The sequence below is a fragment of the Oncorhynchus clarkii genome, chromosome 3, assembly GCF_045791955.1.
Source record: "Oncorhynchus clarkii lewisi isolate Uvic-CL-2024 chromosome 3, UVic_Ocla_1.0, whole genome shotgun sequence".
NCBI classification, from domain to species: Eukaryota; Metazoa; Chordata; class Actinopteri; order Salmoniformes; family Salmonidae; genus Oncorhynchus; species Oncorhynchus clarkii.
Window position 1 is genome coordinate 30,269,274 of NC_092149.1, and position 19,231 is coordinate 30,288,504.

At 42.4% G+C, this 19,231-nt stretch overlaps 1 protein-coding gene across 1 annotated transcript in view; it reads left to right on the plus strand.

The window, feature by feature from the left end:
• The first annotated feature begins 10,199 nt into the window (after positions 1-10,199).
• The window catches only part of LOC139405892 (ubiquitin-conjugating enzyme E2 E2-like), a 31,262-nt gene continuing 22,230 nt past the window's right edge, over positions 10,200-19,231 (plus strand). Inside the window, exons 1-3 of the mRNA XM_071148335.1 lie at positions 10,200-10,369; positions 12,362-12,547; positions 14,145-14,195. Of these exons, the coding sequence (XP_071004436.1) occupies positions 12,369-12,547; positions 14,145-14,195 (230 nt within the window). The 5' untranslated portion in view covers positions 10,200-10,369; positions 12,362-12,368. The remainder of the gene's footprint in view (positions 10,370-12,361; positions 12,548-14,144; positions 14,196-19,231) is intronic.

The window sequence follows — 19,231 nt, forward strand, 5'->3', positions numbered from 1 at the left end:
GCTTCAGTCAATCTCCTGAACATGGATGGGAATCTATCGACACTGACTTAATCAGGATTAGTTCAAACAGGATTATAGTGGTGCCCGATGTGAACAAAAGAGCTGAATCTGTAAGACCAATGTTGACATTGTAATGCTATAGGAGAATTTATCAATCTACATGTGGATAATAGTCATGTCATTCCCTTCTATAAGAGTTAAAGGAGACTCTCAAAACACTTTACTCACGGAATGGGTTCCCATAATAAGATAAGACTACATTTCATTGCCTTTGGAAGGGCAAAACAGATGCCGTTGAATAGATATCTAGTGAAAATATTCCAAATTCAACCCCTGAATATAATCAATAAACACAACACCAGAACACCTTGGTCTCTCTGCTTACAGGTCCTTTGATAATAGAAACTCCTCAAAGCTCCTATTGATAGTCACCCTCTGAAAGAAAATATTTATGTTTGAGTTTGCTTGTCCCTGGCTTCCTGTCCAATCAGTGTCTCTCAGCCTGAATTGCTGCCAGTCCCTGGGATGGACGAGTAGCAGACAGCCAGACAGACAGACAGTCCCCTGGTCTCCTCTCCCCTTGTCCTCACCACATCACCATGACATTAAAATGACAGAAATGTCACGGGTGTCAGTGTGGCATCAGACCACAGAATAACATGAGTATATACCGGCATGAGGAGAACAGTACAGAAGAGAGTGAGAAAGTCCAGGAGAGGAGAGTTGATTAGGCCACAGTGGCAGGTGTCATAGCCCCACCTTGTGTTCAACACCAGGAAAGGATTAATACACACTGAATCTCAGGATGTTGAGCCATTTCAATGTATTTTATGTCAGACAGGATCTGATCACTGTGTCTGCCATTGAATAGGGCCTTCAAATAGATTCAACATATAGATTCAACATATAAATGTTGGACAACAAGGGATGCACCGATATGACATTTTTGGACAATACCGATATCCAACATTTTCCTTGCCCAAAAAAGTATACTGATAACCAATATTTAACATTTTAGATGCCTTTTAAGCATTCTAGTACAGTTAAATAGTTAACACACACACACACGGACACAGCGGTCTAAGGCACTGCATCTCAGTGCAAGAGGTGTCACTACAGTACCTGGTTCGAATTCAGGCTATATCACAGCCGGCCGTGATTGGGAGTTTTATAGGGCAATTGGCCCAACGTCGTCCGGGTTTGGCCGGGGAAGGCCATAAGAATTCGGTCTTAACTGACTTGCCTAGTTAAATAAAGGTTACACACACACACACACACACACTGACCAAAAAGTTATTTTGTTGGCATTTACGTACTGTATGTCCCCATTACCAGTAAAACATCATCAAAACCTACTTCTTTCACTTACTTGCTGTTCTGTATCGTTATTCATTTGTTCAGTCGTTTCATTCTCAACCAGGATTTCATCATACATGTTAAGAAGCGAAGATTCAGCTCTGTCTGTCCGTGGCCTCTCTTCCTCCGTGCCCACTGTCACTGTGTCCATTTCCATCTTGTCCAGCTGTGTCTGTAACATTTCACGTTAACCCTGTTTCTTGTCTGCATCGAAGTAGCGGTCCTTGTGCCTAGCATCGAGCATGGTGGCGACACAGTAAAGAGGCTCAGAGAGAATACCACCTAATCACTTGTTCACAGCCTCCAGTACTTTTGCAAGTTTTAACCCCACGGTCTGTGTCGGTAGTTTTGTTGAGCAGGTGTTTCAATGCCATGACAGAGGGTATCATGTCTGCTGCAGACGCAGCTGATGAGCTTATTTCTCCAGTCGGTTGTTCGAATGGAGCGAGGAGTTTGTTCATGTTTCCAAGTTTCAAACATGTTCTCAAATGCCATTGAAATGGCAGCAGGTGTATGAGAACCAGCACACTCCAGCCCCATGAGCATGCAATACGACTTTCCTCAGTAAGAAATCCTTGTCGACCCACTGTGCTGTCAGACTGAGCATGCTCATGGGGCTGACATCGCTGGTCCAAATGTCAGTCGGGAAGCTAATAGCAGTGACGCCCATAGCAAGTAGCTCATGGATGTGTTTCAACAATAGGGCAACATCTGAAAAATAGCACCTACTGTAGGTGGTGTGTACCGGTGCTCGACCAGTCGGCGAAAGCCAACATCATCTGCGACAGAGAATGGTTGATTGTCAAGGGCAATGATACGTTTGGCATTAATGGACTTCACCTCTGAGTTGCTGACATTGTCTTACTCTTTCAAATGACTGCTCGACTTTAACTTGTTTAGTTGTTGGAAGTGTGCACTTAGTATTTTTCTGCTTTTGTTCTGTGTAGCGCTGCATTTTTAGTGGTGTCATTACGTCATCTACCTATGTTTTTTGTGTGTGTTTTTTTACCCCTTTTTTCTCCCTAATTTCGTGGTATCCAATTGGTCTTGTCTCATCATGGCAACTCCCATACGGACTCAGGAGAGGCCAAGGTCGAGAGCCATGCGTCCTCCGAAACACAACCCAACCAAGCTGTGTTATATGGGTACATGGGTACATGTATGCACGTCAGCTTTGACAACGGGTTTTGCACATCGGCGTTAAACTAGACATCGGGTCGATGCCGATGTTGGCATTTTTAGCTAATATTGGCCGATTCCGATATGCTCACCGATATATTGTGCATTCCTAATAACAACTGATGTGAGCGCCATCAACATAAAGCCCTTATAATACACCCTGCTGCTGGGGCGGTAGCCTAGTGGTTAGAGCGTTGGACTAGTAACCAGAGGGTTGCAAGTTCAAATCCCTGAGCTGACAAGGTACAAATCTGTTGTTCTGCCCCTGAACAGGCAGTTAACCCACTGTTCCTAGGCTGTCATTGAAAATAAGAATTTGTTCTTAACTGACTTGCCTAATAAAGGTTAAAAAAATATATGCACTGCTCAAAGAAATAAAGGGAACACTAAAATAACACATCCTAGATCTGAATAAATTAAATATTCTTATTAAATACTTTTTTCTTTACATAGTTGAATGTGCTGACAACAAAATCACACAAAAAATGATCAATGGAAATCAAATTTATTAACCCATGGAGGTCTGGATTTGGAGTCACACTCAAAATTAAAGTGGAAAACCACACTACAGGCTGATCCAACTTTGATGTAATGTCCCTAAAACAAGTCAAAATGAGGCTCAGTAGTGTGTGTGGCCTCCACGTGCCTGTATGACCTCCCTACAACACCTGGGCATGCTTCTGATGAGGTGGCGGATGGTCTCCTGAGGGATCTCCTCCCAGACCTGGACTAAAGCATCCGCCAACTCCTGTACAGTCTGTGGTGCAACGTGGCGTTGGTGGATGGAGCAAGACATGATGTCCCAGATGTGCTCAATTGGATTCAGGTCTGGGGAACGGGCGGGCCAGTCCATAGCATCAATGCCTTCCTCTTGCAGGAACTTCTGACACACTCCAGCCACATGAGGTCTAGCATTGTCTTGCATTAGGAGGAACCCAGGGCCAACCGCACCAGCATATGGTCTCACAAGGGGTCTGAGGATCTCATCTCGGTACCTAATGGCAGTCAGGCTACCTCTGGTGAGCACATGGAGGGCTGTGCGGTCCCCCAAAGAAATGCCACCCCACACCATGACTGACCCACCGCCAAACCGGTCATGCTGGAGGATGTTGCAGGCAGCAGAACGTTCTCCACGGCGTCTCCAGACTCTGTCACGTCTGTCACATGTGCTCAGTGTGAACCTGCTTTCATCTGTGAAGAGCACAGGGCACCAGTGGCGAATTTGCCAATCTTGGTGTTCTCTGGCAAATGCCAAACGTCCTGCACGGTGTTGGGCTGTAAGCACAACCCCCACCTGTGGATGTCGGGCCCTCATACCACCCTCATGGAGTCTGTTTCTGACCATTTGAGCCGACACAAACACATTTGTGGTCTGCTGGAGGTCATTTTGCAGGGTTCTGGCAGTGCTCCTCCTTGCACAAAGGCGGAGGTAGCGGTCCTGCTGCTGGGTTGTTGCGCTCCTACGGCCTCCTCCACGTCTCCTGATGTACTGGCCTGTCTCCTGGTAGCGCCTCCATGCTCTGGACACTACGCTGACAGACACAGCAAACCTTCTTGCCACAGCTCGCATTGATGTCCCATCCTGGATGAGCTGCACTACCTGAGCCACTTGTGTGGGTTGTAGACTCCGTCTCATGCTACCACTAGAGTGAATGCACCGCCAGCATTCAAAAGTGACCAAAACATCAGCCAGGAAGCATAGGAACTGAGAAGTGGTCTGTGGTCACCACCTGCAGAACCACTCCTTTATGGGGGTGTCTTGCTAATTGCCTATAATTTCCACCTGTTGTCTATTCCATTTGCACAACAGCATGTGAAATTTATTGTCAATCAGTGTTGCTTCCTAAGTGGACAGTTTGATTTCACAGAAGTGTGATTGACTTGGAGTTACATTGTGTTGTTTAAGTGTTCCCTTTATTTTTTTGAGCAGTGTATATATATATATGCATAGTGCTTAATTGAGCCGCTCTCTCAGGTCAAATCTTGGACATTTGATGGCACAATACTTACTTATTCCTCATGCTTTGCTGCGGAAGGTATTGAATATGCTGTAGCTAATGCTATGTTGAATATGTTGTAGCTTTAATAACTCTCTATAAAGATGTTATGTCGTTTTCATTTAATTCGTGATTGTGTTATCAGTGGACATGTAGCCTATAACAAACTACAATTCAATATATCAAATATTGATACTACTTCCAAATAATCCTACATTTGCTCAACAGTTTTATCAGTGAAATACTATTTACACCCCATACAATCCACTGACACATTTGCCCAGATAGACCTAATTGAATGTGTTTCTCTCAAGCAGCACAACATCTGTGTTGAATTTGGTGAATCTAATGTCACTCCACTCAACTGTTCAACGCACACAAAAAGCACAACAGCCACGAACTCAAGTTCCAGCCAATCTGAAGACAAGCCTAGTAGGCCCTAACTGTGAACTGCCCCAGGAGACTCAGCATTCCTTCTCCATTGGTTTCGGTGTGGAGAGGAGACCTGATGAACATGGAGGACGAAGTTCCCAATTGTTCTGGGTTTAAACTTATACACTGCTATTTCCGTCACAAAGGCCCTCCGCACAGTGCAGAGCTGACCTTGAGCCTTGTCGGGGGAGACTCAGGAAGTGCTTGTGCTGCAGCCAACTCTATTCACACACTGGCCCGTAGGTCGCTGTCAGGACCTTCCACGGCCGAAGGCTATTGTTATGTTGATCTAATGGCTGTGAAGGGTAATCCAAAAGGCCTTCATTAGAATGAGGATCAGAATTCATAAACATTCAATGAGGGAGGAACATGGAGGCATTGCATGGGAGGGCTACATTGAATTATTTGATTGAATAAGTTTGGATCAAGTGTCAGTGTGTCATAATGAAGTATCTCACAGTCCATACAGGAGAAGCTCTGCCCTGCACAGGAGAAGCTCTGCCCTGTATGACAGTGTGTGTTGTATTGGGCTATTTTTGCAGGGAAAGACTTTGTTTGAATTCAAACCTTAAATGTTTGAATGAACATGGCCTTGTGCCTATTACAGCATATTGGATGACTGTCATTCATATTCCATTCATCCAGCTCAATGTAACATCGATAGATTGAGGCTACTACATGATGCTACAATTTTCCCTGTACCCATCATGAGGTTGTTACAACCTAGCCTATGAATTAAAGTATACAACGTAGGTGCACAGGTCGAGATATTTGTATGTAATCAAGTTGAGAGACAGTGACACATTCAGTACCGCCTTGCACACTCTTGCACTCATTTAGCTGATCTAGGGTGTAATCATTAGTCCAACAGTTGCAAACAAGAGTGTCTATTGGACAAATTCAGGTATGTTTATCCCTGTTTCGTTCAGTTTGCTTCCGTTTAAGAAAAGTTTTTCAACAGAATCGGCGCAATGAATTCACCCCTGAGCACACGCAAACACAGTTCACTTTCATAGCAGCCACATACAAACAGCTTGTTGTATATACAATTCCTTCTTGCATCTATCTACGTGCTCTCCTCCATTGACCTTTCCCCTTTGCTTGTGGGCTTCAGTGCACAACACATCAGCTGTTTGTGGTGGGAAAAAAATTCCAAGCCAAACCTTCATAGTCAACCTAGCTCAGTGTTACTCACTATTTTTTTGTAAGGGGGTCACTTTGGGTTGAGACAATTATTCAGAGGGCCACACAGATCTTACATTTTTTGTACTTTTTCTTCCAATAGTATCAATTATCAATTGAGAGAAAATTCAGAGCAATAGAGCACATGCAATTGATTTGATGTACAGCACATTACAAAAATATGCATACACATATCAAATAGGCTACATCACATGTATAAGACCCATATTAAGGGTTACCTCAGTAGTTGGATGAGCGAAAATGTCTCTTCTTGTCCTTGACTGAATTAATTCTAAATGTATAGTCTGTTGTTGCTATCCTTGTGAGGCAATCCATGTGTGCATTGGTCAGTCTGTTTCTCTGTTTTTGTTTCACAATTTTCATTGTTGAAAATGTTGCTTCACATATATAAGTGCTGACAAAAAATGGCACCTTTTGCACACACTGCTTCAGAAGTGGATACTCTGTGTCTGACACAAGGCTCCAGAAATGGGTTACACCTGATCTTAGTTCACCTTGCAATGTGTCAATTGCCTGCAGCTCCACTATCTCACTCTCTATTCTAGCACGGTCAGGACAGAGGGCTGTGATGACTGGGGTCAGAGATGACACTGGCACATGAAAGTGGTTCTCATGAAGTTGAAAAACTCCTTGTACTCAAATCAAATCAAGTGTATTTATATAGCCCTTCTTACATCAGCTGATATCTCAAAGTGCTGTACAGAAGCCCAGTCTAAAACCCCAAACAGCAAGCAATGCAGGTGTAGAAGCACGGTCGCTAGGAAAAACTCCCTTGAAAGGCCAAAACTTAGGAAGAAACCTAAAGAGGAACCAGGCTATGAGGGGTGGCCAGTCCAAATCTGGCTGTGGCGGGTGGAGACTATAACAGAACATGGCCAAGATGTTCAAATGTTCATAAATTACCAGCATGGTCAAATAATAATAATCACAGTAGTTGTTGAGGGTGCAACAAGTCAGCACCTCAGGACCTTGGCTTTTCATAGCCGATCATTAAGAGTATCTCTACCGCTCCTACTGTCTCTAGAGAGTTGAAAACAGCAGGTCTGGGACAGGTAGCACGTCCGGTGAACAGGTCAGGATTCCATAGGCGCTGGCAGAACAGTTGAAACTGGAGTAGCAGCATGGCCAGGTGGACTGGGGACAGCAAGGAGTCATCATGCCAGGTAGTCCTGAGGCATGGTCCTAGGGCTCAGGTCCTTTGAGAGAAAGAAATAAAGAAAGAAAGAAAGAAATAAAGAAAGAAAGAAAGAAAGAAAGAAAGAGAGAAAGAGAGAATTAGAGAGAGCATACTTAAATTCACACAGGACACCAGTGTCATGACGTTGGCCTGGGGGTGACAGTCATAAATACCTCTTCCTCCTTTTTCCTCTCTCTACCCTACTGATGTAACATTTGCAAAACCCTTGGTTAACATAGAGATTCTGGGAACATCAGAAGGTGGGGGGAAATTAACTATATTCTGGTAATCTGACCAATTGAACATATGCGGTGGTACTTAATGAATATGATGTCAGTTCGATTGTCATCTGAGACATTCTCATCAATGATAAGATGACATAAACTCTACAGTGGAAAGTCTACACATCAGAGTTATCGGATTCACATGGAATTGTTGTTCAATTTAAATGTTTGAATATGAAATTATTCGTGATGGGATGAAATGTGATTTTAGCTTCTAAAATGTGAGATTTGGGTTTTCATAAGATAGGGCTCTGCTCAATCAGTGGCCAGCCCCTGTGAAGGGACATGGGCTATAAAACTTTTCAAACACGCCCTCCTCTCCCTTCCTATATAAGCCCTTGACGACAATATAACGTCCTGTTCCGAGGATGTGGGGACGACGGTCCGATGTCAGAATGGTTCAGATAATAACTACAGAACGAAGCCAACATCAGCGTGAGCTTTGGTTGCGAATGGTATGAACTTTGAACTCTTATTCACTACAGAAGTGATACATCCTAGCCATTGAGTTAGCAACAGCTGCTGCAAACGAGGGTTAGGAAGGAACAGACAGAGTATCCCGTCTATCACACAACGACGTTACTACAACGTATCCAATTAACAACCAGAGACATTTTTCAAAGTACAAAGGACTCGGTTGGGCAACACGGCCTTCCATCTACCACCAACCTACCGAAGCGCAGCTCAGAGTAAATATTTATTGCATTTTCCTTTTCCAAATGGGCGGTAATTTAGAATGCATAAGATACTGTATTTACGATAGCACAGCTTCGCCCTTTGTTCCTCAGTCTTCCTGCACTTTCACTCAAACCCAGCCCTTTTCTTTTGTGTAACCAGCTGTCATATCTGTTCTGCCCGCTAGGAACTCTTTCCTTTATGACGTAATTTGTAATCAAGTTATGATTTAATATGTGTATGTATAATTCTGTGTGATTAGTTAGGTATTTAGTAAATAAATAATTAAACCCAATTTTGCATTGCTGATTCAACTTGTTAGCCAGGGTTCGTGCAGATAACTAAGAATTTACAACTTTCAGATGAGACTGAATTAAGATGACGATTAATATTGACTGCTATTGATGTAAAATATTACTAGGTCTTTAAGAGTTTATTCGGAAGATAACAGCTCTATAAATATATAAATCAGGTAATATTAATTACGGAGAAATTATTTTATAGAATAGCATGTCATATCACTTAATCCGGCATAGCTAAAGACACGACACCGGATAAGATAGGAGAAGTACTCCAGATATAACAGACTGACCCTAGCCCCCCGACACATAAACTACTCCAGCATAAATACTGGAGGCTGAGACAGGATGGGTCAGGAGACACTGTGGCCCCATCCGATGATACCCCTAGACAGGGTCAAACAGGCAGGATATAACGATCATGCAGTACAGTGTACAGTCAGCAGCAAGCAGTTTAGCAGTTCCCCGGCGGGCCCTGGTGGCAATACATTTATAAAACCAAGAGCTTACCTTGACTTGGAAGAGTTCCAATGTTGGATAGCCATAGCTAACATAGGATCCCTTTCTGTTGGAGTCGGGTGTTTGAGTAGGCTAAACTAGTGAAAGTGATATACCACAAAATATAGTTAGCTCACTCTCTCTCTCTCTCTCTCTCTCTCTCTCTCTCTCTCTCTCTCTTGCTTTTGGAAGAAATGTATTTGTTCAAAACTGTTAAACTATTGTGATTTCTCTCTTTGAGTCAACTACTCAGCACATTTTTTGCACTGCAGTGCTAGCTAGCTGTAGCTTATGCTTTCAGCACTAGATTCATTCTCTGATCCTTTGATTAAGTGGAGAACATGTCAGTTCATGCTGCAGAAGCTCTGATAGGTTTGAGGACATTCTCCGGAAGTTGTCATAATTACTATGTAAATCTATGGAAGGGGGTGAGAACCATGAGCCTCCTAGGTTTTGTATTGTAGTCAATGCACCCAGAGGAGGATGGAAACTAGCTGTCCTCCGGTTACACAATGGTGCTACCCTACAGAGTGCTGCTGAAGCCACTGTAGACCATTGCAAAACAGTGTTTTAATAAATTATTTGGTGATGTGAATATATTTAGTATAGTTGTACTATTTATTTATTTTGAAATTCAATGAGGAGGATGGTCCTGCCCTTCCTCCCCTGAGTAGCCTCCACTGATATGCACATACACTATTCATCCCAATTACACTTAAGTTATGTTGCCCATGGACAACTATGTGTGGACAAAGTCTGGGTCTCCCAAAAGCATTATAGCACTAAGATCATCTTTCGTCCATTTAGTTTCAATAGAATTAAGATGATCTTAGTGCTAAGATGCTTTTGGGAAACCCAACCCAGGGTGTTATGCCATGCTTTGTTGAGTTTCTTGATGTACAAGCACGTTGTCATATCCTACCTTGCTCATTTGACCTACAGTGTCCATCATTTTCAGATCCAACATTGAGTAGTTTGACTTGTTAAATTCTATCTTTGCTGTTTTGAATATTACAACTGTTTTGTGATAAAGCATACAGATTTGTTTCATCTCCGGCCACTGGGACCATCACACGTGCACGAGCTGCGCGCGCAATATGAGAGCGCGCGTGGAGGCGGTCCGGCTTCTTCAGTTTTCTGTAATCGCTTTTCGGTTGCTACCTTCAGTTAAATAGCAAGGACACGAGTGCGAGTAGACGGCCGTGTGTGTGGATATACTTTTCACCTGGGATTGTAATACTAAGTACAGCATCGACAGTCAACTGCCAGGTAATATTTATGCACGCATGTTACTGTCCTTGGTATGTGTACAGAAAGTAAGTAAATGTCCCGTGAAAGTGGCATTTTCCGATGAGGGGGTGTGGGACGTGCCTCCCTTTGTGCCTGAGCAGCTCAACGCTTTTTGTGGACACTTGAGAAACGTTGGATTCACACATTTCCAAGCCGTTCATTTGGCCCTCGCGTCGACTGGCCTTGACGAGCCCTTGATGCCTTGTCGAAGAATCTCTAAAACGTGAGGTTCTCTGCATATTTTCCCGAGTTTTAAGCGCTCAGGCCTCTTCATTTTAAATTCCCCATAGCAGGACATAGCACAGCGGGTGCAACTTTTTCCCTGCAGTGTTATTGATGTTTGTTATGCATTGGGGTTTTTTGACAGCTCTATTTGTGTCGCGGGCACATGTTATTTGTTTTGTTTTTTTTCGAAAGGGGGAGGCTTTGAAATTGTGTTGACCTATTGCTCAGCTGGGTCCGAAACAACGACAGAAGAAAGTGATACATTGTTGTGTCCTATTTATTGAGGCCCCTATAGTCAACATGCGCGTCGTCTTTGAGAAATGTAACTAACAATTTTCAGAATTAATATAATTTCCCCAACTTTGCCCTCACTCACATGTTTCGCTAGTTGATACATGTCTGGCGAGTGGATACACAAGTAGCGTTGATGTCCTTATCATAACACCCCCGGGAAAGATAGTGGTTAAGCACTACTGACGGTTTGTATCTTTCACCGTGACGTTAGTCCTATTCCCCAGGCTTTTATTCGAAACAATATAAACGGATATCACTGACCGTGATAGATAAAAATGACCTCACCTCATTATTATGATCAAAGCCTAAGGCGATATCTCAGTCATCTGATGCCCTTTGTAGAGGCACATGCCTACTGTTCTAGGGTCTCTTTAGCCTACTGAACTCAACACCCTGATTAGTTGAGTTTAATCGGCTAGTGTCTCTTTCGATCTATGTTCCATCAATCGATGTGGTTAACTATTTAAAAGGTTCGTGAGTGGTGATATTGAATTCATTGTTTTAGATAAGACTATATTGTCAGTAGGCCTGTGACAAGTTGACTCTTCAAGTCCATGCTAGTCAAGACATCTTGACAGCATTGTTCTTTCATACTAGGCTATATTCCATTACATCTCACCGGGCATGTTTCTAATGCATTCCAAAAAATGTGTAGGTGGTTTGTTAACATGGTAATGTTGAATCTTCTTGAATGAGTTTGAGATCTTAGTAGTTTGTCATAATACTGTTGAACCGCTCGCAGCCTTTTATTTTACAACACACAAAATAGCTTCACCACCTTGCCTTCAACACATTAACCAGCAAAGTGAAACAGATGTACATAATTACCCTGTTGTGAAAATAATTTCATCCTGCTAGGACAATCAAGTATTCTGTTCTACTCAACCATGCAGTGGAGGCAGGTAGCCGTTGTTGTGTGGTTAGAGAGACGAGCCAGCAACACGAGGGTTGCCAGTTTGTGTCTGGGGTCCAGCGGGAAGTGAGCTGGCAACCAGAGTGTTGCTGGTATAAAATCCTAGATGCCATTGCCTGCTGTTGTGCCCTTGAGGTAGGTACTTAACCCCCCACAACAACAGCTCCCCCGGCGCCTAGTGTGGCAGCCCCACGCACCTCTCCCCCCAAAAACTGTATTTGTGTCTTTCGGAGGGGTTGGGTTAAAAGCGGAAGTCAAATTTCAGTTGGACCGTGTGTGCAATTGACCAATACAGTCAATTGACCAAAGTGCCTTGCTCAAGGGCAGAATGGCAGGTAATGGCATCTTAATCTTAACCTGCCAAACAGCACAATGACAAGTAAAATGATAGAATGTGCAACTTTGGAACCCCGGCAGTCCACACAAAGTCATTTTTTGAAAAGGCCTGGGAAGGCTAACATACCATTACACCACTCATTTATTTTGTATAGAAAACATAATGAAAGATTAAGCTGTGCTGTTTGGTGTCTGTTTGTCAGGGCCAGGATGTCCAGTGAGGTGCAGAGACCAGACGACAGCCCCAGCACCAGTGGGGGGAGCTCGGATATCGAACAAAGAGAATCATCAGTACCCCCAGAACAGGAGCGGGAACAAGCACAGCCCAAAAAGAAGGAGACCAAGATCTCCAGTAAAACAGCTGCCAAACTCTCAACCAGTGCCAAGAGGTAAACCTTGAATCTGTCTCAGTTTAGTGGTATTTAAGTGGGGCAGGTTTGAGCACCTTCCTATCCTCAGGGTGATGAGTTGCACTGAGTGTACAAAACATTAGGAACACCTTCCTAATACTGAGTTGCACCCCCAGAACAGCTGCAATTCAGAAGGGCATTGGCTGTACAAGGTGTCGAAAGCATTCTACAGGGATGCTGGCCCATGTTGACGCCAGTGCTTCCCACAGTTGTCAGGTTGGCTGCATGTCCTTTGGGTGATGGACCGTTCGTGATACACCTGGGAAACTGTTGCGTGTGGAAAAACCCAGCAATGTTGCAGTTCTTGATACACTCAAACCGGTGTGCCTGGCACCTACTACCATACCCCTTTGAAGGCACTTCAAATATTTTGTATTGCACATTCACCGTCTGAATGGCACACGTACACAAGGCTTAAAAATCCTTCTTTAACCTGTCTCCTCCCCTTCATCTACACCGATTTGAAGTGGATTTAACAAGTGACATCAATAAGGGATCATAGCTTTCACCTGGATTTACCTGTTCAGTCTATGTCATGGACAGAGCTAGTGTTCCTAATGTTTTGTACACTTAATGTATATAACGCTAACCGGTCCTATGGACATCATTATTTTAGTCACACTCATGCTATTAATATATCCATTAGATTTAATCCATACAAGATATGTAATGAAAGGTAACCTTGATCTATCCCATCATGACACTGTAATGCCCGTCATTCATCTGACAGGCAGATTACTATGATGACTATGCTCCCCGAGTCTTTCCTGGAGCTGACCAGAGCTGACCAGGAAACACTGGACCCGGCCTGGTTAACCTTGGTTCTAGCATTTTCATAGAGCTTTCGTTAGTTAGGTCCGGTGGCCTGAGCCCTAATGATGATGACCATACTTTCATTCATATCACATCTGTGTGGTTAGTGTTGTCACGAACAGCATTCCCACTGTCGCCCACCTAGCCTTGCCAGTGGAAACACAGATTGATGCGGGGTGATGATAGAATTATGCAACCAGCTGAGCCAGGGATTGGCTGAGGCTACAGTGCTTTTTATAACTACCCTCTGATATTTGGAACATCTTCCTGATGTGTAACGCACTTATAAGACAGTCCACTGTGCTCAAACCCAGGGTTTTAGTATTACGACCGCAACACTGGACACCACAGCTCTCTGTTGATTAAAGTGGTGCAGTTAGTGATGGTACAATGTGTTTCCATGCTGTTTTCCCCATGCCTGGTTCAACACAGATGGTTGTGACATAACATTATGACTGTTATGTCACAAGATACATTGCACTGTTGCGCGTTTAATCATTGCATGTCATTGTGATTTGTCATCCTTTTTATACAAAGATGTTTATATGATGTTATTAACCCTTCCCTCGCAGGTGACTGCTGCGTGGGTGAATTTGAAAGAGTTATTGAAAGATGTTGACATTTGTGCAGTTCTATTGTAGTAACACACACACTCTGAAAAATCATGACACTGGGGTCAAATGCATTCTGGGAGCTTTTTCAGTTATGTGATTAGAGATATTCATTGCCACAAAGATTAAAAGAGAGTATCATTGTTTTTCAGGATTCAGAAAGAACTTGCAGAAATTACACTCGACCCACCTCCAAACTGCAGGTAAGGAAAGATTGCTCTCTACCAGCATTTATGTTTATTCACCTTGCTCATGTTATGGGCTTGGGATTTCAGGATATACTGTATTTCTGTTCGGGATTCTTGGTTCTAAGAATGAAGGTTGGACTTCAGTCTTTCTGGTTTTACATAGGCGGTCAGGTATTACAGTGGTATTTATTGCCTTACCTCCCTAATCTTACTACATTTCCACACACTGTATATAGATTTTTCTATTGTGTTATTGACTGTACGTTTTGTTTATCCCATGCGTAACTCTGTTGTTTGTGTCGCACTGCCTTGCTTTATCTTGGCCAGGTCGCAGTTGTAAATGAGAACTTGTTCTCAAATTTGCCTTCCTGGTTAAATAAAGGTGAAAAAAAAAATATATATATATATATATATCCATATCCTTGTTATGATAAAGATGTTTATCATGCGCGTAAGAGTTATTACGCCAGCACTTTTCACAACATTTCTGTAGTTTGTTCTTCTACCTAACACAAGATGTAGGCATACTTATCTAACCGTATAGGAAACGTACCATTTTAGATCCTAGAATTTCAGTTGAAAGCCCATCTAAAAAGGGAAAAGAGAACGTGTGATTTAAGAAATAAGTTTCGATTCTCATGTGGTTCTGCTGGGGATTTTCCATAGACAGACAATGGTTATTGTGTTCTGCTGCCTGTCCTTTGAAGAAGATATATGGTGTTCAGTTAGCGAGTGGTAGACCGACCAAATGTGCATCAGCCGCTGAATGACAAAAGGCATCCCAGGGGGACGTTGTGCAGAGGCCTTATTAACTTAAAGAACACAAAGTGACGTTGTCATTGATTATCCCCCTGTTTATAACAGCACAGTAATTACCTCAGTCTCAGCATTCAAAGGCAAATTACCAGGGAAAATGGAGGCCAGGCACAAGGCAAGTTTAGGCATTTATCTGCAGGAGATGGAGTGCAATAGCAGATGCTGTTGCTTTTTGGACATTTTAGATTGGTTGTGTTAATTTTATATGCACCTGTTAAAACAACAAAGAGAAAAGGCCCCGAGTGACTCATCCAGCTCTGTGTGTAGTGCTGTGCAGGAACTCATCACTTTAACTGAGTTTCATGTAACACCCTTGCTGGAAGGGTATATATATATATATATATATATTAGGTAACCTTTTCATTCTAATTCAAAATGTAGTTACTGAAGGGTAAATTAGATATTGAGTATTGGCTCTTTACTCAAGGACTTCAAATACTCTGTTTCAATGGACTCTGAAAAATGAGGTTGTCGCGTTGGAAATAATTTCGCTTGAGGCTACACAGGCAGGGGGATTAAAGGCAGCATCATTTTTAAGTAAAATAATCACTAACAGAAATATACGCAGCCATAAAAATAACTAGTTGCCTGGAAAACAATTAGGTGTTTTAAAGATAATCCTCTCTGTGTATTCCCAGGCTGCATATTCATGCTAATCCCATAACAACTAGGGCTGGGACGATACCAGTATCGCAATATTTTTTTCTGTACACAAAAATGAAAACACGAAGCAGATCAGACTCTTTGGTCCTTTCTAAAAAAAAATCAGCTTTATGTAAAACAGTGTGTGCTATAGCTTGAAAATAAATACATGTGACTGGATGACAACGTAATGTTTGTTTCCAACAACAGGGCTATTTTCCTAAAGAAGTTAAATCCAATTTGTGTTTTGTTTCCTTCCCACGATACTGGTATCGTCTCGGCCTCAATAACAACTGAAATAATATGGATTTTATAACACATTCCAATTAATGTTCTTCCATTGTTATAATGGTCTGATTAGGATTATAGAATATGTATAACGGACAATTTCATTTATCCTTAAGAGTCTATTGATGCACCCGTGCGTCAATATAAGTAACAAAATACAAAAATCTGTCACTTTAAGCTAGAGAGATCTGCATTCGCCTATGTCGGTCTCTCGCATCTGCGGTAGAAGGTGGCCGAACTATAGCGTTGTTTGTCAGACCATGAGGCATCCTGAAAATCGGTCTTCTCACTAAGTGGTTTGGTTCTATCATGGAACATTTCTGAAGGTAACACATACAAATGAATAGAGGTAGTTTTGTGCCAACAAAAATAAGGAGTTAAATATGTGTCCAAAACTCAAATATTTCCTGAGCATTCTTATATCCTAGGACATATAGGACAGACACTAAAACCTTTTTCCATATAATTTTTTTTTACTGTCTTTTTTGCCATTTAAGAATGTGTTATACAATGTTATTTCTATGGTTTATAGTAGTTGAGGCCAAATTCAATATTTTATCAATTGTTTTGTATTTTTGATGCCTACAGGGTTCCTAAAATTCTAAATCCAATTGCTAAATGATCCATGGTAAGACCATCTTAAAACAATTCCATATGTTAGCTTAGTAGAATCCCCCCCCCCCCCCACACACACACACACACACACACACTTTAAAAAAAAAAGTGAATGTCAATAAGGGCAAAAACAATTATTTGCTTTGCATGAAAAATAGGCTTGTCAAAGTCGTCATTTATGCCTTACACACCGCTCACTACCGACCAGGTTAGTCCCAAAGGTTATTCATTTTTATTTCACACTGCAAATGGTGTCACTGTCTGTTGGCCCCTTCAGGAGACAGTGTGTGTTGTGTTGAAAAGATCACCTCGCTCGGCATATTACACACAGAGCCGGGGTGGCTGATTTATTTCCTCTCGTCGCTCACCCCACTGAGAGGCCTGCAGTCAGACATCCCCTTTGTTCAAGCAGGGGAGAGTCTCCCAGCCTTATCATCCTGTAATAAAACATCTCTGGAGATTCGGAGACTGGCCAGCAAATTTAATCATGAGGTGATTGTGGAAGGTTGAAAGTAATGGTTGATGTGTAGTTGGCTACTGTCTAATCACTTTATAGTACTCTGCTTTATAACAGTCCTAAGCATACATGATCTGACATTGTCTTTCATCAGCACTGTTATTAAATATTTGTTAGAAATTGTGTTTGTTTCAAGCAGTTTAGAGCCGGTTGGTGCTTTTTCAGCATGTGAACACGAGGGCAATAAGATGACATTTCCAGCACCAGTTTACTAACATTATTGTGACAGCTCTCACCTTGTCATATTCACTCATCAAATGAGTGAAACCAAATAGGCTTTGGGAATTGTGATTTTGCTAACTATCAGATATTTCAAGTATTGCTGTACAAGCAGCAATGTTTGTCATGAAACAATGAAAAGAGTCTGGAGCAGAGTAGCATTTATTCTGACTGAATGTTGCCATTGACGTATAGCCTACTGTAGCACTGGACACGTCTCTCATGAGACCAGATGCACTCTAATTAGGATGATTTACACTGTCAGTCTTCAGCACAAATAGCTTCTGCTGGCCTCTGAATCCAAATGGCATGATGTAATGCCCTTAAAGATGACCAAACCGTGTCACTTTCTGACAATGCCAGGCCCAATGGGAAATGTCCGCACTCAGCAGGATTTATAACATGACATTGTGTGTTGTTGACCGGTTGCTTGTTGCCATACTTATTGTCTACATGCATTCTCTGAGCCATGAGGCAAATAACCAATAATACCCACACAGATCTCCATCCCCCTTTACACGATGGAATCATGACTGAGTGACTGCTGCTTATTAGTGTTCTCTAGGGTTCTGTGGGAGTGATAAACTCGGAGCCATTTTTCACAGGCTTTACCAGGGGACTTCACATCTAAGAGGCCACAGCAGGGGAGTTATCAATATTCATGAGGGGGGGAGGAGATGTGCGCCACAGTTGCCTCTGGGAAATATACTTGATCATTGTCATTTGCAGCTCAACTTTCAAGAATTTCAGCACATATCTCCAAGATTCGTGAGATTAGGGTTTAATAACGGGAACCAGGTTACCAGGATATCCCGTCCAAACCCACTCCTGTTTCCCAGGATAAATATCTGCGAGAAACTGCTATATTATAATAAAATGTTTATATGAACAGTATGACGTGAAATGGAACTGTTCAATTATACAGAGTGGCTACGGATACCGAATTTCTGTATCCCAATTTGCCCAGGCTAAAAATACAGATATTTCTGTGCATGTGCCAGATTCTTTTTTCTACGTAACCGAGTGCCCACTCCGCTTCCTAGTAGCTACTGTGCTGAGTGCTCCGCTGCCGCTCCCCTTCCTTGATCGCCTTTGTCTGGTCAATGGTGTAGCTTACAAACTTCATGTTGTACACCACTGTTCGAACTATTGCCTTCCATGCATCAGTAAGAAAAAGCACGAGTTCATGTTATTTTTTTTCAGGAGTGGAGTAGGCTACATTCAGCTATTTATGTGTTTTATACATAATTGACATGTTTGTACAAACTTTGTCAGTATGGCAAACATAAGCACAACACAAACAGGCAGGCTAGCGAGTTACATGCAGCTAGTTAGTCTCGTCACGATATCAGTGTAAACAAACCCGCCCATTGTCAGACTATTTTCACTGGTCAGGATACATGCTCGGCTGCCTAGAATGTTCGGCTGCCCAAAGGTGGAACGCAGCAAGACACCAACATGCAGTCTAATTAGCAATTGAATGTTTGTTGTTTTCCATCATCATTGCGAATATTGGCTAAGCTGCAGTGTTTCCTCTGCAAGAATGTGTAGTGGGGGGGGAAAGGTCGCTGGGCGGTGTCCAAACTATCAGGTATGCTATTAGCAAAAAGCTATTAGCAAAATTAGCATCACCATTACAGCACTTAAGTCCCTCCCAAAACATTATTTTGAGGTAGGGTGTCGTTTTACCCCAAGTTACCCTACAATTGAGCCCAGTTACATTTAACTTTCATGTTTTGAAACCGTTTTAAATGGTGCAATTCCCGCATATTTAAAAGTTGAGAAATAAAGTAGGAATGGAAAGCTGGAATCCCCCTCTTTTTAACGAAGGCCATTAAAAGCTGCTTTTTTCCCCCAGCGATTGCAATAATTTTTGTGCATTGACTGCTTGTCAGAATGCATGTTTTGCCATGTTCCCCATAACTTGAATGTGTTTTGAGAGGAATATGTATTT